The sequence below is a fragment of the Dermacentor albipictus genome, chromosome 8 (genome assembly GCF_038994185.2).
Source record: "Dermacentor albipictus isolate Rhodes 1998 colony chromosome 8, USDA_Dalb.pri_finalv2, whole genome shotgun sequence".
In the NCBI taxonomy this organism is placed as follows: domain Eukaryota; kingdom Metazoa; phylum Arthropoda; class Arachnida; order Ixodida; family Ixodidae; genus Dermacentor; species Dermacentor albipictus.
Genome location: NC_091828.1, coordinates 97,557,285 through 97,584,173, shown reverse-complemented (window position 1 = coordinate 97,584,173; position 26,889 = coordinate 97,557,285). Strand labels below are relative to the sequence as shown.

Sequence of the window (26,889 nt, the reverse complement as noted above, 5' to 3'; positions counted from 1 at the left end):
ACTACTACTACTACTACTACTACTACTACTACTACTACTACTACTACTGCCACTACTACTACCACTACTACTTTACTACTACTACTACTACTACTACTACTACTACTACTACTACTACTACTACTACTACTACTACTACCACCACTACTACTTTACTACTACTACTACTACTACTACTACTACCACTACCACTACCACTACTTTACTACTACTACTACTACTACTACCACTACTACTTTACTACTACTACTACTACTACTACTACCACTACTACTTTACTACTACTACTACTACTACTACTACTACTACTACTACTACTACTACTACTACTACTGCTACTTTACTACTACTACTACTACTACTACTACTAATACTACTACTACAACAACAACAACGCGTGCAACTCCTGCAGGTACTGCGCCGGAGCCCTGGAACGCGTGCACAGCCACCCCGCGCTGCTCGGACAGGTCGCCCAGCTGTCGTCCGTCGGCGAGGTCGACGCAGCCGCCTTGGTGCGCGAGGCCCTCGAGAGCATCCAGGACATGCACACGTTCATGAGGCTCGCCGGTGTGGTCAAGGAGCGGGTGCGCTGCCGCCCCGGCACGGAAGCCGGCGGCGCACAGCTGGACGGCCTCGACGACAGCTGCTGGAGGCTCGTGAGGCGATACCTGAGGCTGGACGACGTCGTGGACTCTGCGCCGTTGCCGTCGAGTTCGCAGGCTATCGTTCAAAGCCCTGCGGCGAGCGTCCGAGCTGGCAGGTCAACCGGGCGCGTATATTCTATTGGCTTACAGCTCTCACGCCCCTTCGTGTCTTTGTTTGTTGGTTTGTAATGAAAGGTAGACGCTTTGATCGACATTTACGAGTGTTATGTGTGTCGCGTACGGAGAACGCCTCGGCTAATGAAGGCCTGTAGTCTCCGATTGTAGGGAACCCTTTAAATATGACACCCAAGGGGCACGCAACCCGCAATCCGCCCCATTTCAAAGGAGATGCCAAGCAACCGCCATCATCATCATCGCTGTGGAGAGCATACGAGGAATTGCGGGTCTGTGTGACAGACGCGGGAGCCTGCACCATCTCGCACCCTTTTCATCATGCCACCAGTGAATGGCCACATCTTCACGGCAGATTGAAAAATCCTGATAAAAATCGTCGACCCTTCCAGACCAGAAAGATGATCGAGCAGCGAAGCTGTGTTAGTTACACCGAGTGTTACACCCTGCAAGTCAAACTTCGCAAGCAGTCTACGTTGTAAATCTTTTGTTTCACCATTCTTTCACCTCATTTTCGCTTCTGCGGTAGGCAGATTCTTTGTCAGGAGCATGCACTACTCGAGGTGTGCACATAGTTGTAGCTTCGATGAAATGTTCGGATGCATTATTATTCAAAGCTCCATATTTTGGGTGCAAGGCCCACCACTACCACCGTATATGCGGGGTGCTGCAATCGTTTTGACGATTGGTTGGATTGGTTTGACGATTGACGTGGCTACCAGGGCTTCTTCGGCCAGCAAAAAGTGCCGTTCCATGCAGAGAACAGACGTCACAAGCACAGAACAGACGTCACAAGCAAAGAACAGACGTCACAAGCAAAGAACAGACGTCGCGAACCTGCACGGTATGCAGCGAGGCATCGAACACAAAAGTAAAGGACGCGAACGCGGTCGCGGACGCTGATTTGATCTCGATCGTGCAACGGCGCTGTTTTTTGCCTGTTCATCAATATGCGCTTTCCCTGTGGCACACCAGGCGTCGCATCATCGATTCCAACGTATATATATGTGCTTACAAGTTGACATAGGCGGCTTTACGCTCCCGGCACCGCTGAGTCCGCTACCTTGTATTTTAGTACACTGTAGCTTGCTGCTAGCAACAAACAAATTTCGCCGCCGTCTATAATTTCTGCACCGCCAAAGCATCCGGACGCTTTGACGAAAATCAAAGCATGCATCACCTGCTTCCTCGTGCTGCGTTACTTCACCAGCTTGGAGCAAGCCTAGGTGTCATCGTTTTTATTCCGACCAACATTGTAGGAACAAGCAATGGCGCCGCTTCAAGCCAAGTTTTGTCAAGAGGAACTGCCTTCGATGCTCTGAAGAAAGCAAGTACAACTTGGAACCAGACTGCGGCTTCCCTCTGACGTCCTGTGTTGATCGATTCGAGTATGTAGTGCCTGTGACACCTTGGTCTTGTGAGTAAGTGTTGACCTTTCTTCTGATTCTTCTTGCCTTGGTTTCAGTGACAGGAATACTGCTCCTGTAAAGAACTTTCTACGTAAAGCGACAAGTAGCTCATGTAACCATTTTTTCTTTTGCGGGTAACTTTTATAAAGAAAACGGTCACAGGTTGTCGCTCGCGAAAAAACAATGTCACGAAAACGTGTCATAGCATTATTCGCGCATATCTTTGCAATCGTACTGCCCACGTACCTTTCTTAGGTCGGTACCTAAGATATTTACCTTTTCGATCCTTTATTTATGATTTAAGATTTATTTAGGTATAAGATCTTTACCTTGAGACCTTTTCGATCCTTTATTTCCATCTCGCCGCCCATACCGCAAATCACGCGATGCGGCTGCATGCATCGTATATGTTGGTCACGGGGCGGTCCCGTTCGAAGAAATAGCGTATCATCAGCAGGAAGCGCAACCGAGTCCAACGACCGCTTATCCACCTGGAGTGGCACATTGAGGACCTTCGGTCGTAGTTGACGTCGTACACGGCCAGGCTCAATCTAATATCCCTAGCTTCGGGAGTCCAGGTGTGGCAGATCTGCGCAAGGTATGTGCACGTGGTTCTCTTGAAGCACTTTTATCCCTCATACGTCGCCAATGATGCTGTCAGAGCTGATTGCTCTGTACGCAGATGGCTGCGTGCTCCTGTTGCGCTTCTGTGAAGAGCAATATTTAATCATGCACAGACTTCTCCTTCGCTTCTGTTGGATAGTTTTGTTATTATTATTATTATTTTGTTGGCGTCGCCGACAGCACTGTTCCCTAGTTTCAATATGATTGAACCGGTTCAACGTCACAAATCAACACAGGAGCTGTCAGCGACGCCCTCCATTTATATAGCAGCTTTCCGCTTTATAGCCAAAAAGTGCTTATGGTTGTTGACCTGGCCTAGCTTCTTAACAAGCACTGAAATAATAATGAAGGGAAAATCAGACATCCACCCATTCGTAGGATTTGCTACAAGGGAAACCCATACAAGTTCCTCGAAAGAAAAGCCTCGCAAGAAAAATTCGTCCTGGTCAGGGACTCGAACCCGGGACAACCGCCTTTCCGGGGCAGCCGCTCTAGCATCTTAGCTAACCAGGCGGTTAGCAGACAGCAGGGCCAAGTCGAATTTTTCAACAACTCGACGAAAAGGCAAGAGTTTGACGTAATAGTTCTGCGGAAGCCCGCAAGGTGGAGTCCAGGACCAGGACGAATTTCTCTTCAACTGCGAGACTTTCTTTCAAGGAACCCGTATAGGTTTACTTTGTAGCAATTGCTACGAAGGGGTGGATGTCTGGTTTTCCCTTTAATAATTACTTCCCTCCACCTTGCGGGTTTCCGCAGAACTATTATTACGTCAACCACTGAAATATCTGCGCGTATGTCCTTTTACTTCAAGTTGTACTCAGTGTTCGCGCTGGTGCCTCAAGTTGCTTTTGCCTGTCGTTTGTACACTCGATAAATCTATGGTCAGGGAAAACTTTACGTACAGCAGGAAGTCGTATTTAGTGTTGGTACTCGCTTCATAACCTAACCATTTCTGACGCCTCTCATGTACGACATACTATGGAGGCTTCGGAAACAGACGTTGCCAGCGAGAGCTCTCACAAAGTACAACTTCCTGTCTAATCTGCACAAATGGCTTAATCAGTGAAAAAATAAAAGCCGAATACATGCCAACTGAAATATCGGAGGCAACAGCCGTCATTCACCGACTGTGTACGAGATGGCCCTACAGTGCAGGCTCTCTAAATGCAGCATATATTAGCCTGCACAGTAACCCTAAAGCCGCGGTAATCACAGAAGCATTAAGGTCAACTGTAACAAAGTTGCGGACCGTGTAAGAAGCGAAACTTAATACCGATACTGAATAAAACTCCGCCATCACTGCTCGCCGGAAGTGACGCACGACCGAGAAGGTTGAGAACCAGCGCGGCTTCTCTCTACGACTTCGGAGGTTGGTTTGACCGTGGTGCTCTGACAAAAAATTTCGGTGGGGTGGGGACACTGGGTGGGGAGGGCACTCGCTGGGGCTAACGTAACATTCACTAACCACCAGGTGCACGGGCCGTTCGCTTAGGCGTTGTTTAAAGGTAGTTAGTAAAGAATTTGACAATAACCACGCCCTGCAGATTTGGCAAGATCTCTTTAACACGCTATACTGCTCCACTCATTCATAACCAATTTAGTGACGTGCAATTGGCTTCGCCGTCTAACACAAGTTCGTAAACTTGCACATACCGCGGTTACTGATGAGCAAGAGCAATTGCGTTCGGCGGTATCGTGTGCAAAAAGGTACCTCAACTTCCTTAGACGTGAACTTTCTTTCTGATAAGAGTTCGGTTTTTGCTCCTCTGCACTAAGTTTTTTTTATCGAATATAACTTGGGCATTTAGTGTTACGTGACCGTTGTGTAACGCAAAGCGAGATAAAGGGATTTACTTCCTGTTCAGTAGTCGTAAAGATTGATCTTCGTTGAATTTCTCAAAGCTTGTAGTAATTGCAAATTTCATTCCAAGTTTATCTGCTTCGGAAACTCCTCCTGGCCTAACCAGTGCAGAAATTCACATTCAAACAAGAACGCAAAGAAAACGTACAAAGGACGATTTTTAAGTCCTCATATGAATGTGAATTTCCGCCCTGATTAGCTGATTTTGAAAATTCCATCTCACACTGCTCAATACTTGATAACCCACCGGCATGAATTCGTTAGTCCCAACAGATGTGTCATGAGGCGATTAGCCGAAGGCTAATGGAATACTTCTTATTAGCTAAACCTTAAGAGCTACTTTTTCGTGCAAGCGATATCCGCTTTCTCTTTGCGTCCACATCATGCGCTAGAATTGCGCTGTCTGCCACAGGCTAGATTTAAAATTATGCGGGTGACGTCGCCTACGACTGCTGAGCTGACTACAGGCTGGCTGTGATAAATCCTGCGTAAGTCATAACATCCAACTCGGTGGGAAATTAAAAGTAAGCAACTGTCATTCTCAAACATCCAGATGTAGGGCGTGCCGTGAATGCCCCGTGAACCATACCACAGAGCAGAAGAACATATAGGGTGAGAGCGCGGAATAGCCTGCACACTTTTGACACGACTAGCATATATCGGTGCCAATCTTCGACGATGTGTAGCGCATTCTAGATGGTCCACTACACATGGCGTCGCTGTACTCACCTTCTCACGTAAGGACAGTCGGTCCTCAAACGTTACGGCGAAACCACCAGCATGGTCGTAAGCGATCGCGGACTGGAACTTGTCGTCGTGGTTTATGTTCGTAATGTACCCAGAATTCGGGTTGTCGCACATCTAGATTTAAGAATGAAAAGAAAGTATGTGGACAAGATAAGTAGTCACCCATAGACCTGAAATGATTAAAGTCAAGCATTGTTCTACTCGCGCATTGCATAATTGTTACTCAACTCTGTGGATGAGTCACGCGCTATTACACGCCGGCACTTGTTTTGCCTGACTGGGGTCGACGGGACATTGAGTGAATGAGAGTGAATGTTGACTTGGTGCTGGCGGTTACAGCATCGCGTATCGCTGGTAGTTAAGTGTTGCGAGGGATTCCTTCGCGGTATACTATGGTCTAACAAGTGACGAATTAACCCGAAGCCTAGCACGTGACAAGTGATGAGTCTCCTTCTCGAAACGTTGGTTCCGAGCTGCCTATTGCGTGTGGTACAGACTATATATATATATATTGCGAGCATTATATTCCCCTTCATCTTCTTAATCTATATATATTCATCATCACGGCCAGCGTCATCGTCTTCAGCGCGCGAGCTGCGAAATAAGCCGTCCAGGCTTAACAGCTGTCTCGCAAGTGGAGGAGGCTGCTTTCGATCCCCTTGGTCCTCTACGCCTTCGAGTTTCCCTGGAGCTTAGTTCAGGCCGCCGCTTGCTCAGCCTTTCCGCCAGCATGCCCCAAGAGGATCCTCCAGGAGCCTCCGGCGTCATCGTCTCTTCCCCACCGGCCGTTCCTTCATGGACCGTTAGCACGCGGCAGCGCGATCCCACCATGTTTGCTGGCCTTCGAAGTGACGACGTTGATGACTGGCTGGATAATTATGACCGCGTGAGTGAGTCGAACCGGTAGGATGACACGCACAAGCTTCGCAACGTCGCATTCCACCTCACTTACGTTGCCAGGACATGGTTTCTCAACCACGAGAGCACCTTGCCTGACTGGGCGGCATTCAAACACCAGCTTCGGCAGATTTTTGGCGCTCCCAACGTTCGCTCTGAGGTCGCCAAGAAAAAGCTTGATGGACTCACGCAACTTCCCGGGGAAACATACACCTCTTATATCGAGGACGTCCTCGCCCTTTGTCGCCGTGTTGACACCACAATGACAGAATTTGATCGTGTTCATGACATGCTAAAGGGCATTGCCTACGTCGCGTTCAACGTACTGGCGATCAAGAATCCAAATACCGTAAACGATGTGATCGCGACTTGTCAACACCTGGACGCATGGCAGGCCATCCATTTACAACCTCTCGCCGGTGACGCGCCTCCTTCATCGGATACCGACCTGCGTCTACTGATTCAGACTCTCATACGCAAAGAGTTCCAAGCGTGTGGCCTTTCTCAGTCCTCCCGTTCTCCAGTCTCAGCCTTCGGTTGCTGGCCTGCGCGACATCATCAAAGAGGAGATGTCCTCCATGACCTGCGCTGCGAGCTGTGGCCCTCCTTCGCCATCCACCTCGTATGCTCAGATTGCGGCTATGCAACCAGCGTCCGTTCGGACAGCGCCTCCTGCTCCTTTTACTGGCCCCAACCATCTGGTGACGCTACCACCCCGTCCGCCTGCCACATGATTTTGCACTACCCGGCCTACGCCCTTCCCCATTTGTTGTTGCAGTATCCGGGGGCACATATCGCGTTTTTGCCGAAGACGACAAGACGAACGCCGTGGCTACGATATTTATGAGAGAGACCCTTTGCTTAATCCGAGTCCTTACCAGCACCGGCTCTCCCCACGCTCACTTTCTACACCTCGCGAGCCGCCTCGCCACTACTGTCCAGGTCGCCCCAGCTCGCCCTCCCCTCTACGACGCTCGACATCAGCCCTGCAACTAGCCACCCGCACTCCTGACTACCGTTCGGAAAACTGCAGGTTTTCCCGCTCAATTTAATCCAAACGCCATTGAAAATAATCCAGGTGCCAGCCAATTTAATCTGAGCGCCAGCATTTTTACTCCAAGTGCCAATAATTTATACCAGGCGCCACCACATTTAATCCCAGTGTCATCCGAATTAATCCACGTGCCAACTCATTTAATCCTTGCGCCAGTCATTTTAATCCAAGTGCCACACATTTTAATCCCAGTGCCAGTCAATTTAATCCTGTTGGAAATTGATTGAGAAACAAACAATTCTTGCAGAATTGGTCGTAATAGGCGTCATGGATGCCGTCTATTCATTGATGTGATCACTATATAGGAGTCAGCACTATAGGAGCACAGTTTCCTCGCTACCGGTGTCGTCAGGGCTGCTTAAGAAACACTTCCGTGTCTTACACCGCTCGCTCATTTCCTCATTTTCGAGTCGCATTTCCGAGTGACAAGAGTGACTCACATAAGTGGGTCAGAATCGTGACGGATATTATGCGACCTGGGTTGCAATCACGACATGCGATTTCCTTCCCTATTGTCTTGCATATCGATCGACATCGTTCGCAAGGGTAAAAACTTTCTCACCATTACTCAGGCACTTGACATAATCACTAAGCGATTCAATATAGCTCACTAAGCTTGTATCTTTCATGCACTCTTATGCTTCCAACATGCATATCAAACAAAATGGTTCTGAGACTAACAGCTTATTCTTGAGGGACATGATTAGGTCACTAGTGACCTACTTGCCATCGCACCTCTCCTAACCTGCCAACATATTGACACGTGTACTTATCTTTATCTTTATAACAAATGTTATCGTGCAGCGCAGGACGCGCCTGCATGTAAAAGAAATTTCTGGAATGTTATCGATGGTTCCGTCCACTGTCTTTCACCGCAACTTGTGTAATCTGATTGCATGTATGCGCGACGCGAATAGTGTAGAACTTTGTGGAAGACACGTGGGTCCCATCGGTTAATCTAGAACATTCGACGACTGCTCTGTAAAAGCCGACGCGCTTGACCCGCTGATCAGATTTTCGACGATCGCCGAGCGTGTTCGCCGCTATCGTTGTGCTATAAGTGTAGCCTTTTCTGTTGGCACAGCTTCGCCCAATAAAAGTTAGTTTTGTCGTTCACAGTACTGCTACTGTGTTATTCAACGTCACGACCACGTGACATCTGGTGGAGGTGCTTGTGTGTTCATGTACCGAACGCCCCCGCAAAGTCGCGATCCAAGCCCGAAGCCCGAGGACAAAACCAACGTCGCCCAAGACCAGCGAGCTAGCCGCCGGCTGCAAGGACTGCCCCCAGAGCACGGACTCCTACCTGAGACGAGCAGGAAGATTGCCACCAAGTCCTCCCCAATGGCAGCCCCAGCATCCCCCATCGTGCTGCAGCAGCCCAGGGAGCCCCCCACGTTCCGCGGTTCAACATTCGAGGACCCAGAAACCTGGCTCGAGACGTACGAGAGGGTCGCTGCATTTAACAGCTGTAACAGCGACGACAAACTGCGACATGTCTTCTTCGCATTGGAAGACGCTGCCAGGACGTGGTTCGAGAACAAAGAAGCCACGTTAACGACCTGGGACCTTTTCCGAAGCGGCTTCCTGCAGACATTCACAAGCGTCGTACGCCGAGAACGAGCCCAAGCACTACTGGAAACCCGAGTGCAGCTACCCAACGAGACCACCGCGATTTTTACAGAAGAAATGAGCCGCCTAATTCGCCACGCCGACCCGGAAATGTCAGAGGAAAAGAAAGTCCAGCTACTAATGCGTGGTGTTAAGGAGCAACTTTTCGCCGGTATGGTACGAAACCCAACGAAGACTGTCGACGAGTTTCTTCGCGAGGCCACTAGCATCGAGAAGACTCTCGAGATGCGGAACCGGCAATTCGACCGCCGCTCCAACGCTACAAACTATGCCGGAGTTCAATCACTGGCCTCCGAAGACCTGCGCGAGGCTATCAGGGCAGTCGTACGAGAGGAGCTTCAGAAGATCTTCCCGTCGTCGCAGCCTCAAGTGGCCTCGATCGCTGACATCGTCAAAGATGAGGTTCAGCGGTCGCTTGGAGTTCCGGAGGTGCAACCTCAATTACCGCAACCCCAATCCGCAGCGATGACCTACGCCGCCGTCGTACGCCGTCAAGGCCCTCCTCCGCGACCGCGCCAGGGCCCTGTAACGCCGCAATTCCGTCGACCACCGCCGCAGCCGCCGACAGTGCGCCCACCCATCGCCCAGCGGAGCTACCCGAGGAAGACCGACGTTTGGCGCGCTCCTGACCACCGCCCGCTCTGCTACCACAGCGGGGAAGCGGGTCACGTCTACCGACGATGTCCATACCGGGAAATGGGACTGCGAGGTTTCGCCGTCAACGCTCCGCGCCCGCAGCAAGGTGAACGCCCTCGCGATATCGCTGACTACCTCGCGGCTACTCAGTGGAGCTCTCGACGACCGTCGCATTCACCATCACCAGGCCGCTACCTCTCGCCGCAGCGCCGACCATACACTGGCCCAGCTCGGGGCCGGTCAGCGAGCCCATATCCGGAAAAATAAAAGCAGCAACCGATAGAGGTGCGGTTGCTGTCCGTCGAACTGTCGAAGATCCTCCGCCGCCGACGAAGACGCCGAAGAAACTACCTCGACGACATAACGACACGCCGCCGTCCCGATGAAGTCTGGAAGGAAAGAATGCGACGACGAAAGACGACCTGACGACGTCACATACCAGCCACAGGTCAACGCGACGCAGTCGTGATCCGACGCCAAGACCGAACTGTAATGCAAGACAAAGAGCCACCGACCTCGACGTGCTTCTCGACGGCCACGCAGTCACCGCCTTAGTCGACACAGGAGCTGATTACTCCGTCATGAGTGGACACATCGCCGCCCAGTTGAAAAAAGTTAAGACTACGTGGGAAGGCCCTCAAATTCGTACCGCCGGAGGACACCTCATAACGCCGACTGGAATGTGCACGGCAAGAATTACCATTCACGACCGGACTTACCCTGTCACCTTCGTTATCCTCCAACAGTGTTCACGAGACGTCATTCTCGGCATGGACTTCCTCAACCAACACGGCGCAGTCATCGACCTGAAGTCGAAGTCAATAACTCTGTCGGAAGACCATGCGATACCGTCGGAGAACCCTCGAAGTCACCACGCCTTGAGTGTGCTCGAAGATCAAGTGAGCATCCCGCCTCGCTCCAGCATTGTTATTTCGGTCGGCACCGAAACACCCGCTGACGTAGAATGTGTCATCGAAGGCGACCAATGTCTCCTGCTATACCGTGAAATTTGCGTCGCAAGAGGGATCGCTCGACTGCACGGAGGAAACACGAAAGTGTTGCTGACAAACTTCAGCCAGGAGTTCAAGCACATCAACAAGGGCACGACGATCGCATACATCGAGGAAATTCTGGAAAACAGCAATGCGTTTGTCCTCTCGGATTCCGCCGCATCTACCCCGACGACCATGGTTGTCGAACCAGACTACGACATTAATCCAAGTCTCCCCGTGATTAAGCAACAGCAGCTCAGAAGTCTGCTCCGGCGATACAAAGGCTGCTTTTCGACGTCATCGAGGATTCGACAAACACCAGTCGCCAAGCATCGCATAATAACCTAGGAGTACGCTCGACCACTTCGCCAGAGCCCTTACCGAGTTTCGCCGCGAGAACGTGAAGCTATAAGAGAACAAGTCGACGAAATGCTGCGCGATGACATCATCCAGCCGTCGAAAAGCCCGTGGGCATCTCCTGTTGTGCTGGTGAAGAAAAAGGACGGAACCCTTCGTTTCTGCGTCGATTATCGTCTTCTGAGCAAGATCACGAAGAAGGACGTATACCCTCTCCCACGGATAGACGACGTATTGGATCCGCTCTGCAACGCTAAATACTTCTCCTCGATGGACCTCAAGTCGGGCTTTTGGCAAATAGAAGTCGACGAAAGAGATCGTGAAAAGACCGCCTTCATCACCCCAGACGGCCTCTACGAGTTCAAGGTTATGCCATTTGGACTGTGCTCGGCGCCTGCAACGTTCCAGCGCGTGATGGACACGGTTTTAGCAGGATTGAAGTGGCAGACCTGTCTCGTTTACTTGGATGACGTCGTTGTATTCGCCGAAAGTTTTGACGATCACCTTAGGCGGCTTGCCACAGTACTAGAGGCCATCAAGTCATCAGGCCTCACTCTGAAGCCAGAAAAGTGCCGCTTCGCTTACGATGAGCTTCTATTCCTAGGCCACGTCATCAGCAAATCCGGAGTACGCCCCGACCCGCAGAAAACAGCTGCCATCGCAAAGTTCCCGCAGCCCACCGACAAGAAGGCAGTGCGTAGATTTCTTGGCATGTGTGCCTACTACAGGCGATTTGTCAAGGACTTTTCGCGCATCGCTGAGCCGCTGACACAGCTAACTAAATGTGACGTCGAGTTCAAGTGGGAAACGCCGCAGGCCGACGCATTTCAAGAACTAAAACGACGTATGCAGTCGCCGCCCGTACTTGCGCACTTCGACGAGCACGCCGATACCAAAATACACACTGACGCCAGTAGCCTAGGCCTCGGTGCCGTCCTAGTCCAGAGAAAAGATGGACATGAACACGTGATAGCTTACGCTAGCCGATCATTGTCAAAAGCAGAAGGCAATTATTCTACAACCGAAAAGGAATGCCTCGCCATCGTTTGGACCACAGCGAAATTTCGCCCTTATTTATATGGCAGGCCATTCAAGGTGGTCAGCGATCATTACGCGTTGTGTTGGCTAGCTAACCTAAAAGACCCTTCAGGACGGCTGGCACGGTGGAGCCTCAGGCTACAAGAATACGACATCACTGTAACCTAAAAGTCCGGACGAAAACACTCAGATGCCGATTGCCTATCCCGCGCCCCCATTGACCCGCCGCCGCAAGATGACGAGGATGACGACGCCTTCCTTGGAATAATAAGCGCGGAAGACTTCGCCGAACAACAACGAGGAGACTCGGAGCTAAAAGCCGTAATCGAGTATTTGGAAGGGCACACCGACGTTGTCCCAAGGGCATTTAAGCGTGGATTATCTTCGTTCACGCTTCAAAACAACCTACTCGTGAAGAAGAACTTCTCACCAGTCCGCGCCAACTACCTTCTTGTTGTTCTGTCGGCGCTACGTCCAGAAGTACTGCACGCTCTACATGACGATCCGACCGCTGGGCACCTCGGTTTCTCCCGGACGCTATCGAGGATACAAGAAAGGTATTACTGGCCGCGCCTAACCGCCGATGTCGCCCGTTACGTCAAGACATGCCGCGACTGTCAGCGACGCAAGGCACCACCGACAAGACCAGCGGGATTACTACAGCCGATCCAGCCTCCTTACCGACCTTTTCAGCAGATCGGGATAGACTTGTTGGGTCGGTTTCCGACATCAGCTTCCGGAAATAGGTGGATTGTCGTGGGGATGGACTATCTCACCCGCTTCGCTGAAACTAAAGCTCTACCGAAAGGCAGCGCAGCCGAAGTGGCTAATTTTTTCGTCGAGAACATCCTGTTGCGACATGGTGCTCCAGAAGTCCTCATCACCGACAGAGGAACGGCCTTTACAGCGGAGCTCACTCAAGCCATGCTGAACTACAGTCTGACAAGGCACAGGAGGACAACGGCCTACCACCCGCAGACGAATGGTCTTACGGAGCGGCTGAATAAGACCCTCGCCGACATGCTAGCGATGTACGTCGACGTCGAACACAAGACGTGGGATGCCTCCTGCCATACGTAACACTCGGTTACTACACGGCGGTGAAAGAAACAACACAGATCACGCCGTTCAAGTTGGTTTACGGCAGGAACCCGACGACGACGCTCGACGCCATGCTGCCCCACGTCACTGACGAAGAGAATGTTGACGTCGCTAGCTATCTCCAGCGCGCCGAAGAAGCCCGACAGCTCGCCCGCCTGCGGATCAAGAGCCAGCAGCGTACCGACAGCCGACACTACAACCTCCGACGACGCTTCGTCGAGTACCAGCCCGGCAACCGTGTTTGGGTATGGACCCCGATACGCCGACGAGGACTGAGTGAGAAACTACTGCGACGCTATTTCGGACCCTACAAGGTCATCCGACGTATTGGCGCACTGGACTATGAGGTCGTGCCAGATGGCATTTCGCATTCACAGCGGCGCTGCGCACGACCTGAAGTAGTCCACGTGGTGCGTCTTAAACCGTTTTACGGACGCTAACGAACTTCCCTTATTTTGTTATTTTCTTTGCTACGAGTGCTTATTTATTACTTTCGTTTGTTTGCAGCATCGGGTCGATGCTTTTTAAGAGGGGGGTAATGACACGTGTACTTATCTTTATCTTTATAACAAATGTTATCGTGCAGCGCAGGACGCGCCTGCATGTAAAAGAAGTTTCTGGAATGTTATCGATGGTTCCGTCCACTGTCTTTCACCGCAACTTGTGTAATCTGATTGCATGTATGCGCAACGCGAATAGTGTAGAACTTTGTGGAAGACACGTGGGTCCCATCGGTTAATCTGGAACATTCGACGACTGCTCTATAAAAGCCGACGCGCTTGACCCGCTGATCAGATTTTCGACGATCGCCGAGCGTGTTCGCCGCTATCTTTGTGCTATAAGTGTAGCCTTTTTTGTGGGCACAGCTTCGCCCATTAAAGTTAGTTTTGTTGTTCACAGTACTGCTACTGTGTTATTCAACGTCACGACCACGTGACAATATATCAAAAGAAATCGCTTTCAAAGCTTAAAAACCTGCTCACTATCACTGACTCAAGTGACGTGATCACTAGTGACTCTCGTAACGTCACCACGCTTCTCACGCATGCACTATCCTAAACTGCCGGTATGCATGTAAACCGACGTGGCTTATAAAGGGTAATAACCGGCTTACTATCACCCAGCAAATGAGGTGATCACTAGTGACTCACATTACGTCATCACGTTTCCATCACAGTAGAGTGCATGGTTGGGTGAAAAACCTTGGTAACGTCACGTGAGTCACTCGTAATCACTTCATTCTACTTTGTGATAGTGAGCAGGTTGTTTCTCTTTGAGAGCCATTTCGTTTGATATGCATGTCGGCAGGTTATGAGAGTACATGTTTGTTTTAGAACCCTGATGACGTCACGTGAGTCGCTCGTCATTACCTCATTCGACTTTGTGATAATGAACAGGTTGTTGCTATTCAAAAGCCACTTCATTTGATATGCATTTCGACAGGCTAGGAGAGTGCATGGTTGGATGAGAAACTAAGTCGGATGTGATAGTTGTGAAAATTTCACCTTCTAGAGCTGCTGAATCCGAGAAATTAATTTACAAGTTGACCACTTCATTTATGTGATGTTGTTACGATGCTTACATATGTTCAGCAAATGTCCCACTCCGGAATCAGTTGTTTATTTCATGATGGTGTATAGTCCGTCAATTTACTTCGCTCTAATGCCTCAATAGGAGCTTTCTGTAAAATAGTCATACTATTCAATTAATTATTGGGAATCTAAAGCAAAAAGCATCAACTCGGACTATGTCGATACATTACACCTCCATAAGGCTCTATAGTCTACATTCCTTTGTCATTTTTCTTTCGGGTATATGAAGCCTGTGATGCGTAGAAAATTGCCGCCGAAAGTGCCACTGTTGCCCCTTAATTTGAACTACCCGCGCCAAGATGAACGAGTTGACGTAATTAACCCCCCACGAAACATTCCTCATTTGCCGCACTCAATTAATGGGCCAGTGTCGACGTCGCACGAGAGTTACCATAGTTAAACAACAGGTGGCGCCACATCCGGATTTTTCTTGTTCAGTTTGGTCGTTTTCTCCCTCAGAAGAGCTCTGTTCAAGGCCACGAATGGGAATTCGTCATAACAGAAGCCTATATTATTTTGATCTAGTTCGTCCTAATATATTCTGTTAGCGTCCCTTTATTTACAAAGGTACTAACTTAATTATTCAGTTTTCAGAATATTTACAATACTCAACAATTCTGTAAAAAAAGTATTCATGACCAATAATTAATATCCGCCCACAGATAAAGGTAGACCTGATTTTCTTTTGCACTCTCACAAGAAACACCTTCAAATTAGGCGCAGTGGATGCCGAGGAAAACGATGCCGCCTTTCACGCGTAATTCAGATGGGAACTCCCGAGGTTGCGCGACCAATTAAAGCACACTTTTTTCTTTCTGGATTGCGTCGATCGCACTGAGGGTGGACGCTGATTGCCTACGCTACGAGAGCTATCGCCGTAGACGCAGAAACACAATGCGCGCCTACCTCTTGAGCCGTGATGCGTTGTTCGTAGGCGTCGGTTTCGCAGTCGCTGTAGAACTGCGGCTGTCCCTGGCTGCCGCTTTTAAGCTTGTACCGACGCGCTTGCATGGTGACGGACAGGAACATACTGGTGCGGACGTTGTGTTTCCAGAGGCAGGCCACAGCCTTCATGGCGTCGCGCTGTGCAACGAAAACAGCGCGCGTGTTGATCAAAAAAGTTATAAAGACTACAGAGAACCGACTCAAAACTTATTTCCGCCACTGAGTAAAGACAGTTCACCTTTCTTTTTTAAAAAAAAAAGAGAGGGAATATCTTAGCAGCCCTTATAAATGAACGAATGAAGTTTTCTTTTTTTTAAGGAGGGGAAGTTATTCGTGGTTTTCTAACGTGGAAAAACGAAAATTTCTTTAAGGTATTCGCAGCACTAACGTACCCTCGAGTAGATGACAACTTATTTTTTCTCCCTTTTTGTAATTTCGTTCTCCTGCCCTTGGCGCAGATGAAGAAGGATGTTTTCGTGAAATTTATTTAAACATTTCGATAAACTTGATATTTAGGAACGTATTGGGTTAAGCGATCAAGTGGCAGTTTGTGTTACAGTTCTTTACCAGTAAGCACGTCGCCTCCGTGATGAGACTGCGATGTTGGTATGCCACAAACAAGGCAAGAGCGAAAGGCTGCTAACGATATCCCACCCCATATTTCGCGCGCTATCTGTCTTCCACGCTACGAATTTTGGGAGCGCGGTATCGGTACTGTAGTCGGGCGTTTGTCAATGGGAGAGGAAACCCTGGATTCTAAACCGTGCGAGCTCTCAACCATAACCTGTGGCTAGCTTTTCCCGTATGAAAAAAGGGAGTGCCGAGCTATATACCAAGATGTACAAATAAATCGCTGACGTCAATAACATCACAGCGGTCGTTGTTTGGGCGGAAAACCGAAACGTATCTCTAGGCGTTTTTCCTTTCATTTTCAACTTCATTAAATCAATTAAATGTTAATGAAGTTCTGAAAGAATACGTTCTTAAGCCGCATAACCATATATAAATATGTGAAAAGAAAATATTTTACCGGTGTTTCTAGAAAGATTGTGTGCTTTCGTAAGCTCTCGCTTTGAAACAGATGCTCAGAATTTAACACTGTATACAGATAAGGCTATGGCTTAGAAATCGCCGTTTACAGATGCTGGAACGCGAGAAATGGAAGCATCAGCGGTCGTAGCGATATCTTGTGGCACTGCCTCACGTATTTTTCTCTGAATGTGCAGTTATCATGGCCAGCTTCCTATCAACCTTCGCACCGCACGTGGAAATCAAGCACTCGGATCCGTGGACGACAGCTTCCTGCAAGCCCAACAGCTGTCGTCGGCTTCGTTGAGCACCGCTCATAAGAAGCAGGACCAACACCGAGTCTTCACTGGTGGCAGCGACGGCGCAGCAAGCCTCACATATTTTTCTCTGAATGTGCAGTTATCATGGCCAGCTTCCTATCAACCTTCGCACCGCACGTGGAAATCAAGCACTCGGATCCGTGGACGACAGCTTCCTGCAAGCCCAACAGCTGTCGTCGGCTTCGTTGAGCACCGCTCATAAGAAGCAGGACCAACACCGAGTCTTCACTGGTGGCAGCGACGGCGCAGCAAGCACTGCCTCACGTATTTTTCTCTGAATGTGCAGTTATCTTGGCCAGCTTTCTATCAACCTTCGCACCGCCTGTGGAAATCAAGCACTCGGACCCGTCGACTGGAGCTTCCTGCAAGCCCAACAGCTGTCGTCGGCTTTGTTGAGCACCGCTCATAAGAAACAGGACCATCACCTAGGCTTCACTGGTGGCAGCGACGGCGCAGCAAGCACTGCCTCACGTATTTTTCTCTGAATGTGCAGGTTAGTGTCCTTAAATCTTGCCTAATTTTTGTGTGTGACCTGTACGCTGTCGCTGCTGCCACAGTTACTTTTTTTCCTTCTGTGCTCTTATGTGTGAAGCTGTTTGGTTCGTGCTTTGTTGCGAAAACAAAATGCCGACAAATTCAGAGCTTGCCAAGAGGATTGAAGCAATTCAGACTAAACTGGAAACTGAATGCACCCAATTCGCTGACGACATTCTCGGTAAATTTCTGTTAACGTTCCAGTCCACTGGGCTTGATGCTGTTGAACTCAAAAAGCAGGTTGAAAGCCTGGAAGCAAGTATCGGTGTCAAATAACATCGTTGAAAAAATGCGCGACGAAAAACTCAAGCTTAGAGCTGACAACAACAAGCTCATCTCAGCGAACAAAGCACTGTCTGAAAGGGTGGCTGAGATGGAACAATACTCTAGAATGAACAATGTTGAGGTAAGGGGCGTCCCCTGCACCCAAGTGGAGGACTGCATCGCAGTCATGCAAACCATTGGCTCTAAAATTTAGTGCCCGGCAATGGCTGCTGACATCGATGTCGCTCATCGGGTCCCTACAAAAGTACAACACAAGAAAAACATCGTGGCTAGATTCTGTTCCCGCAAAAGGATGAATTTGCCAGCAAGGCACATAAGGCTAAGCTTCACCTAAGTGTCATCGGGGTGAAAGCTTCTGTTGACAGTGCGGTCTACGTCAATGAGCACTTGACAGCACGAAATAAAGCGCTCTTTTCAAAGGCGCTTGCTTTGAAGAAACAATACAAATGGCAATTTCTCTGGATCAGCAACTGCCAAATCAAGATTGGAAAAGCCGAGAAAACCAGAGTGTACCGCATTGCTGATGATTCAGGCCTAATGGTCATTAACTAATCGGCTTAAAGTTTGTGCCTTCCTTAACCCCTTATCTTCCATCATGTCGTCATATTACACAACGAGCGAGTTAAATTACTTCCTTCAGAATAGTAATCACTTTCTTATTCATTTTAAAGCGCGCAGCCTCCGTAAACATCTCAATGACTTCCAGAATCTGCTTTCAACACTTTCTTTCACGTTTTCAATCATTGCAGTATGAGAGACCTGGCTTAGCGAAGATGTTAGGAACTTGTACTGTTTCCCTTCTTATAAATCAGAGTTTACACACAGACAGTCCAGCGACTACGGCGGTGTGGCTGCATATCTCGTTTGGAATCCCGTACAAAAGAAGACTCGACCTTACGTTAAATATTCAAAACTGCGAATCAGTGTGGTTGGAATTCGATCCTAACTTTCTTAACACCGATGATCGAAACTTCATCTTTGGTTGTGTTTACCATAGACCTTCCTCTTCAATTCCAGACTTTTGTATTTCTCTCGAAAAAACAATGGCAAAGTGATCGGCTGAGACAAAAAATGTCATATATGGGTGATATGAACATAAATTTAATGGAATCATCCCCGAGCTCTGTCAATTATTCGTCTTGTTTGCAAAGTTTTGGTTACGAATGTGTTATTGATATCCCTACTCGTTCAGTTCTTGGGGTTCTAACACTCTAATCGATCATGCATTGTCTAATCTTTTGAATCCACCTGATGCAGGAGTACTTGAAAGTGACATTACTGACCATTTTCCCCTTTTTCTGCGCGCTACATCTGCACATTGTTCCTATTCAAATTCTTACACCAAACTTCTTTTTGATAAAAAAATTGTTCTCAGCAGCAGTATCTCACACTAACTGGTCTTTCGTTCTTGACACAAATGATCCGCAGGTAGCCTTCTCGCGATTTATAACAAAGTTGATATCATACTATCATACCTACTCTCAGATAAGTAAATGCAGAAAGAAAGTGGCTGCACCTCAAAATCCCTGGGTCACCGATAGTTGGTGACCCAGGGATAAAAATACTAAAAGCTATATAAAAAAACCTATATAAAAGCTATATAAAAAAACCTATATAAAAGCTATATAAACCTATATAAAAGCTATACTAAAACCTATATAAAAATACTAAAAGGCAACCATTCAATTTAAACCTACATGCGCGGTACAAGAAATTTTGCAACACACTTTCTTCACGGCTTAAAAAAGCTAAAACCAAATATTACGAAGAAAAAATACTTAGATGCGATTCTGACGTAAAGAAAAAAATGGCTAATAGTGAACTCTTTTTTGAATAGGAAACAAGGAGCGGATAGCATCACTAAAACATCCCACGATGGTAATACTTATTTCGAACCTCTTAAGATTGCGGATGCTTTCAGTTTTTCTTTTTTACTAATAACTCCACTGAAACTCAACACAACTTATACGCATCAAAGCGCCTTCCACATTAATTTCATATGTTTCCAACCACTCCTGGTGAGGTGGTATCAGTAATCAACAATTTAAAAATAACTAGTGCTGGACTGGACAACATTCATCCTGGTCACGTTAAAATAATTTCTTAATATCATTTGTACTGTCTGAAATTATTAACCTCATTTTAAAACAGGCACATTATCTCGCCAGCTTAAACGTGGTAGGGTTATTCCAGTTTTTAAGAAAGGCGATCGCTCATCACTATCTAATTACAGGCCAATCTGTGTTTTACCCTTTTTAGCAAGGTCATCGAGAAAATAATCGAAAAACGATTGATCAAATACATAACCAAATTTAATATTGTCACGTGGTGGTGACGTTAAGAACACAGTAGCAATACTGTGAAAAACAAAACTAGATTTTATTCGCCGAACCTGTGCCCACAAAACAGGCTACACTTATAGCACAACGAGAACTGCGAACACAGTCGGCGATCGTCGAAAAATCTGGTCAGCGGGTCAAGCGTGTCGGCTTTTATACAGCAGTCGTCGAATGTACCAGACTAACCGTTGGGACCCACGTGCCTTCCGCAAAGTTTTACACCATTCGCGGCAGGCGATGAAATCAGATAACATAAGGGTCGGTGACAACATACAGCGAATAGAAGCATCGATAACTTTCCAGAAACTTCGGATACATGCAGGCGCGTCCCGCGCTGTGCGATAACACTTGTTAGGCGGCGAAACGGGGTCGCCCGATAAAGATAAGTACACGTGTCAATATTCTTTCACCTGACCAATTTGGATTTAGATCCGGTTACTCTACTGACCTAGCACTTGCATCTGTTACTGATCAATTAAAGAAAGCCATTGACAACGGTAAATTCGCAGCATCCTTATTTGTAGACTTTTCAAAGGCATTTGACAGCATTGACCATGAAATTCTTTATCTGAAACTAGGTTCAAGTGGTATCACAGGTCCTCCTATACTACTATTACGCAGCTACTTACGAGACAGATACCAGGTTTTTAGTGTGTGCGACGCTCATTCTAAACCTAAAATTATTAATTTAGGTGTACCACAAGGATCCATATTTGGCCCGTTGCTCTTCTTACTTTATAATAATGATCTACCTAACTGCCTCACATCTTCTAAATGTATACTATATGCCGATGATACAACAATTACTAATTCTGGCGAATGTCTGTCAACGGTAATAACCAAGCTTAATAGTGATCTTTATAACTTGTTAGAATTAATGGTGCAAAATGAATAGACTTACCATTAATCCTGCTAAGAGTAAACTTATTTTATTCTCATCCCAGAAAAAATAATCACTATGCATTCCGCCCATTTCCATTGGTGACCATTTATTACAAGCAAGTGAAGAATGCACGTACTTAGGTGTTATTATTGACTGTAACCTAAAATTTCATCGCCATATAACGCATATTAAAAAGAAGTTATCACATGGAATACGCATTCTCTTCAGGGCGCGCCCATTTTCTTTTCACGACCTGTGTTGCTCTCACTCTATTTCGCGTTTGTACACTCTCACATTAACTGCTGCATAACCTCCTGGGGTAACACGTACACTGCTCACCTAAAGCCCATACAAACCATCCAAAACCAGGCAATTAGAATAATCACGTCGAATCCACACACCGCCAATGCTAAACAGTTACTACAAGCCAATAAAATTCTAGACGTTGAAGCTCTTGTCAAGTACAGCCTTGCCACTCTTCTTTTCAAAATAATAAATGACGAAATATCATTATCGCTAATTCCTATATCATCTCTAACAAGCACTAACTCAACTCGTTTTGCGCTGCATAATAACTTCATTCTGGCCAAAGCGCGTGCTAATTATGGGAAACAGACAGTTCACTTTGCAGCCATATCATCGTGGAATACATTATCATTTATAATAAAACTCCTGAAACCCCATCGACTTTATGATGAACTGAAAAATTTTCTGTTATGTGATATGTAAGTGACACTATGCATTATATAATCTGATTTTGGTTTTATACCTGTCAGTGTTATGTACTGCAACAAGTAATTAGTTTCTTTTTCTTTAATTTTTTTTCTCTTTCTTCCTTTTTACTTTCGTTTTATCTAGTTTCGAAATATTGCTTACTGTCGTTATATTGTATATTAATGACTTCATCTACTTAGATTTGTATGTCATTATTTATTATTACTGGAATTGTACGAATTGAGCTGTTGTTGCTTACTAAATGAACTTTTATGTTAACGATGAACAGGAGGTCCCAATTCAGTTTTAACTATGGGACCTCCTTCTGTATATTTCTATCTGTATATTATTTTTATGTAATAAAAATTGATTGATTGATTGATTGATTGATTGATTGATTGATTGATTGATTGATTGATTGATTGATTGTGATGCTAAGATGCGAAAACACCGCGTGTCCCGCTGCTTGGTGCGCGGCTTACCATGCGGTGACCGTAGCCGATGCCGGGTTTCTGAGCGCGTGGGTCGACAAAGTTCACAGGTGGCATGATGACGCAATCGGACCTGGTGTTGTCGCTGTAAGACAGGTGCCCCAAGACAACAACACCAGTCGGAGTGAAGATGTTCCTGCGAAGCGGAAGAGAGTGGCGGAGGGGGGGGGGGCGGATGTTGCGGATATGTATATGGATAGACAGCCTATATGTGCTATTGTATCCTATCAGTAGACTGCTCGCAAAACGCTGCGCCTTTTCGCAAAACTTTTTTTCTGTAGATTTATCAAGCTTATAGGATGTGTATAAGGGAAGTCGCTGACAACATTATATTGTGTGGGCTGTTGCGATTCATAAATTTATTAGTTGGATTCCAGCGTGAATTCAGTAGACACATTCATTAAAAAAATAGAAGACAAAGAGGGAAAGTGGCAGGCCAGATGCTTCTTACGGTCAGTACACTAATAAGCCTTCTAAACAAATTTGCACAGAGATATTCAATAGAATCGTAGAGTACCAGATCTCTGTCGTTTCTATAAAATATCCAAACAACTTGGAAAGGCTACGTGCGTGATACATTTAGTAGAGACAGAGCTCGTTGTCGCAATACATTTCTTAGTTTACGACACGAAAATTGAGCTTTGGAAGGGACGCTCACTTTTTGTTTAGGACAATGACACAACGAACAAGCACAAATACAAACAACAAACTTGTACGAGATGCAAGTTGAAAACACTGTTGCATTGCATGACCGCATGCATTAAGCGGTGTCGAATACACATGTAAGCGACCTGGTTTCTGTTCCTTTATCGCGGACTAGAGACTTGTAAAGAAATTTCGAACATCATTTGGTCCTGCCTTTTTCTTTTTTCCCGAATTCTTTTGTAAGGTTTTTAAGGTGTAAGAAAACCATCCAGTATATGTAATAACTTCTGCTTCCTTATACTTTACTGGAAATGCATGCAGGTAAACTTGCGTCAACTGCGACGAACGATACGTTCGTCTAAGTTTATAGCACACGAGGCAGAAAAAGCCTCATAACTCACACAATCGCAGAGGACGCACTGGAGTTGTGCAGCCGGAAAGTGCGCCTCCACTTTCCGGGCATCTTATGTTGAGTTCGATAAGAAGCCAAGCGCAGTGAGTGACAACATTCAAGTGCCCGAAAACTCTTGTCATTACGCTTCCGGCCCGCGTATCCATAGTCGCGTACAAGATGGCAGCCACCCTTACTTGATATAATCCGAAACTTCGGCGCAGACTCGCTCCTGCCTCGGGTAGATTCCCAAAAACGTGCAGGGCCGCTGGACATTCTTTGACACTGCGTATTCTTGCATCTCCTGAGGTGAAACGAAGCAAAAAAAAAAACAATGAAAGTTTAGCACATCTGCGCAAAACTCCAGGTAAGCATTCAACGAGCAGATCGTCATGCGAGAGCAAGCTCCTGAATACATTGAAATATTTCCAAATAGAAACGCCGGTATCAAAGCAATATTTGTGAACTAACCGATGCTCTGAACACTAATGAACGTCCATAGAAAGTCGTAAGAAACTAATCTAAGTCAATAGAAAAAAGAGAGATGAAAAGAGAGCTCGAGGGATTTTCTAAAAAAAATGTTTCAACTATGGCGCTGCTAGCATGCTTTATTTACTCAAACGATTATTATTCGCGCATTTACAGGGCAGCCATCGCGTTCTCATTATATATTTATATTTTCTTAAGCTTGTATACGTGACCTGCACTCTACAACCGTTTTCTTTTATTGCATTTGCATATGTTCCTGTTTATGTAATTGGTAAATGACTGTTGTCTTGCATCGTCTGCTGAACGGAAATAACTACTATGGTAGAGAAAGCCTAGCAAGGCACTGCCTTTTTTTTTCTGTCCACCTATAAGCGCAATTTTTCCGCGCACGTATCTAGACTTGAATTTGAAGCTTTTTAAGGCTGCTGAGGTGTCCACAGAGGTTACTCAAGTCGGTACAAGCCTTCACGAGTGCCTCTAATTACACGCACAGAGAAGACATTCCTCACGGTAGGAAGCAGGGCTGAAATCTTCTGGCAGAAAAAAAATGCGTTTTCATTCACTTGGTCGAAAAGGATCGATTTTTTACAGAAGTAGAGACCAAACGTTTCCTGAATTTCGCACCGATCCCCAGCGCCGCTATTTTGTATTTTCTCTATGTTGGTCGTTTTGGCGCCGAAAGTCGCAACTATAGTGTACTAGAATAATGTACACATTCTATGTGTACATGAATGAAAAGTGTACATTATTCTAGTACACTACAGTCGCAACTTATCCGCTTGGGTTGCAGTCCTCCTCAAATGAAAGCCGACCAAGCGGACCCGACCGGAAGCTTCCAAAGTTCCCAACATTGTCACAACGTTACCTCAGAGATTGGGGGCCGCTCGGTGCAGGAAGCTGACGGTATCGTCGCCACTAGCATTTCGCTTGTGCGCTTCTTTCTTTTAATTCTTCTTTGGGGGGGAAGGGGGGGGGGGGCTGGCCCACGTAGCTGTATTGGTTTTCCAAGATGGCAATTTACTAGCGAAAGCCGATGTTATACTCGTGTTTATTGTTCCTGTAGCACAGGTGACGCTACCACGTCTCACACTCGACAAGTTAGGCGCGAAATATAAATAGCGTGGCTCGAAGATGCTTTCTGCCTTAGTTTTGGCTCTTTTATATGGCAGCCTGTATTTTGCAACGTTTTTGTATTGAGCAGTATTTTCTGTTATGTATCGTTGGTTTCATCGTAGGCTACTTATAGTTTACCGGTATGTATGTATGTACTTTGTGTGTGTGTTTTTAATTTGCGTTATGCTTGAGGCAGAAACTGCTCTAACGAACGCGTTCCCTGCGGGGCTTGCTTTTTTCCATACAGCCACTGGCTACGTGTCTGAATATAGCGATGCATGTTTTATATATTGTCCTAGAAAGCAACATGCAGTCAAAAGCTTTGTGACAGTAAACATGGGAGCTCGTGTGGCACTGTAGAGGCACAGCGCTGTAGCGCTAAAGAAAGAAAGGAAGGAACAAAGGGCGAAAACGTGAGAAAAGAGAAGCTAGAGAAACAATAAAATCGGTAGAAACAACAGACGTCAGGATAGGAAAAGGTATGTCGATAAATAGATGAAATATTGTTTGTTCTTTTGCCACAAAGGTGACAAAAGAACAGACAGACAGACAGACAGACAGACAGACAGACAGACAGACAGACAGACAGACAGACAGACAGACAGACAGACAGACAGACAGACAGACAGACAGACAGACAGACAGACAGACAGACAGACAGACAGACAGACAGACAGACAGACAGACAGACAGACAGACAGACAGACAGACAGACAGACAGACAGACAGACAGACAGACAGACAGACAGACAGACAGACAGACAGACAGACAGACAGACAGACAGACAGACAGACAGACAGACAGACAGACAGACAGACAGACAGACAGACAGACAGACAGACAGACAGACAGACAGACAGACAGACAGACAGACAGACAGACAGACAGACAGACAGACAGACAGACAGACAGACAGACAGACAGACAGACAGACAGACAGACAGACAGACAGACAGACAGACAGACAGACAGACAGACAGACAGACAGACAGACAGACAGACAGACAGACAGACAGACAGACAGACAGACAGACAGACAGACAGACAGACAGACAGACAGACAGACAGACAGACAGACAGACAGACAGACAGACAGACAGACAGACAGACAGACAGACAGACAGACAGACAGACAGACAGACAGACAGACAGACAGACAGACAGACAGACAGACAGACAGACAGACAGACAGACAGACAGACAGACAGACAGACAGACAGACAGACAGACAGACAGACAGACAGACAGACAGACAGACAGACAGACAGACAGACAGACAGACAGACAGACAGACAGACAGACAGACAGACAGACAGACAGACAGACAGACAGACAGACAGACAGACAGACAGACAGACAGACAGACAGACAGACAGACAGACAGACAGACAGACAGACAGACAGACAGACAGACAGACAGACAGACAGACAGACAGACAGACAGACAGACAGACAGACAGACAGACAGACAGACAGACAGACAGACAGACAGACAGACAGACAGACAGACAGACAGACAGACAGACAGACAGACAGACAGACAGACAGACAGACAGACAGACAGACAGACAGACAGACAGACAGACAGACAGACAGACAGACAGACAGACAGACAGACAGACAGACAGACAGACAGACAGACAGACAGACAGACAGACAGACAGACAGACAGACAGACAGACAGACAGACAGACAGACAGACAGACAGACAGACAGACAGACAGACAGACAGACAGACAGACAGACAGACAGACAGACAGACAGACAGACAGACAGACAGACAGACAGACAGACAGACAGACAGACAGACAGACAGACAGACAGACAGACAGACAGACAGACAGACAGACAGACAGACAGACAGACAGACAGACAGACAGACAGACAGACAGACAGACAGACAGACAGACAGACAGACAGACAGACAGACAGACAGACAGACAGACAGACAGACAGACAGACAGACAGACAGACAGACAGACAGACAGACAGAC

General features: G+C 47.0%; 1 protein-coding gene across 3 annotated transcripts in view; it reads right to left on the bottom strand.

Annotated features, from left to right (window-relative positions):
• Positions 1-2,013: 2,013 nt before the first annotated feature.
• LOC135912932 (uncharacterized) overlaps positions 2,014-26,889 on the bottom strand; it is a 41,741-nt gene continuing 16,865 nt past the window's right edge. The window contains exons 10-15 of one of the 3 annotated variants that reach the window (XR_011508024.1): positions 23,490-23,596; positions 22,248-22,392; positions 15,623-15,799; positions 5,400-5,531; positions 2,515-2,774; positions 2,014-2,258 (exon numbers count right to left, since the gene is read on the bottom strand). Coding sequence is in view for 2 of the 3 variants with exons in the window: in XM_065445549.2 (XP_065301621.1) it covers positions 2,565-2,774; positions 5,400-5,531; positions 15,623-15,799; positions 22,248-22,392; positions 23,490-23,596 (771 nt within the window). In the remaining variant the exon portion in view is untranslated. Of the gene's footprint in view, positions 2,259-2,298; positions 2,775-5,399; positions 5,532-15,622; positions 15,800-22,247; positions 22,393-23,489; positions 23,597-26,889 lie in introns of those variants that run through there. The other 2 variants (XM_065445550.2, XM_065445549.2) reach the window with 2 other exon arrangements.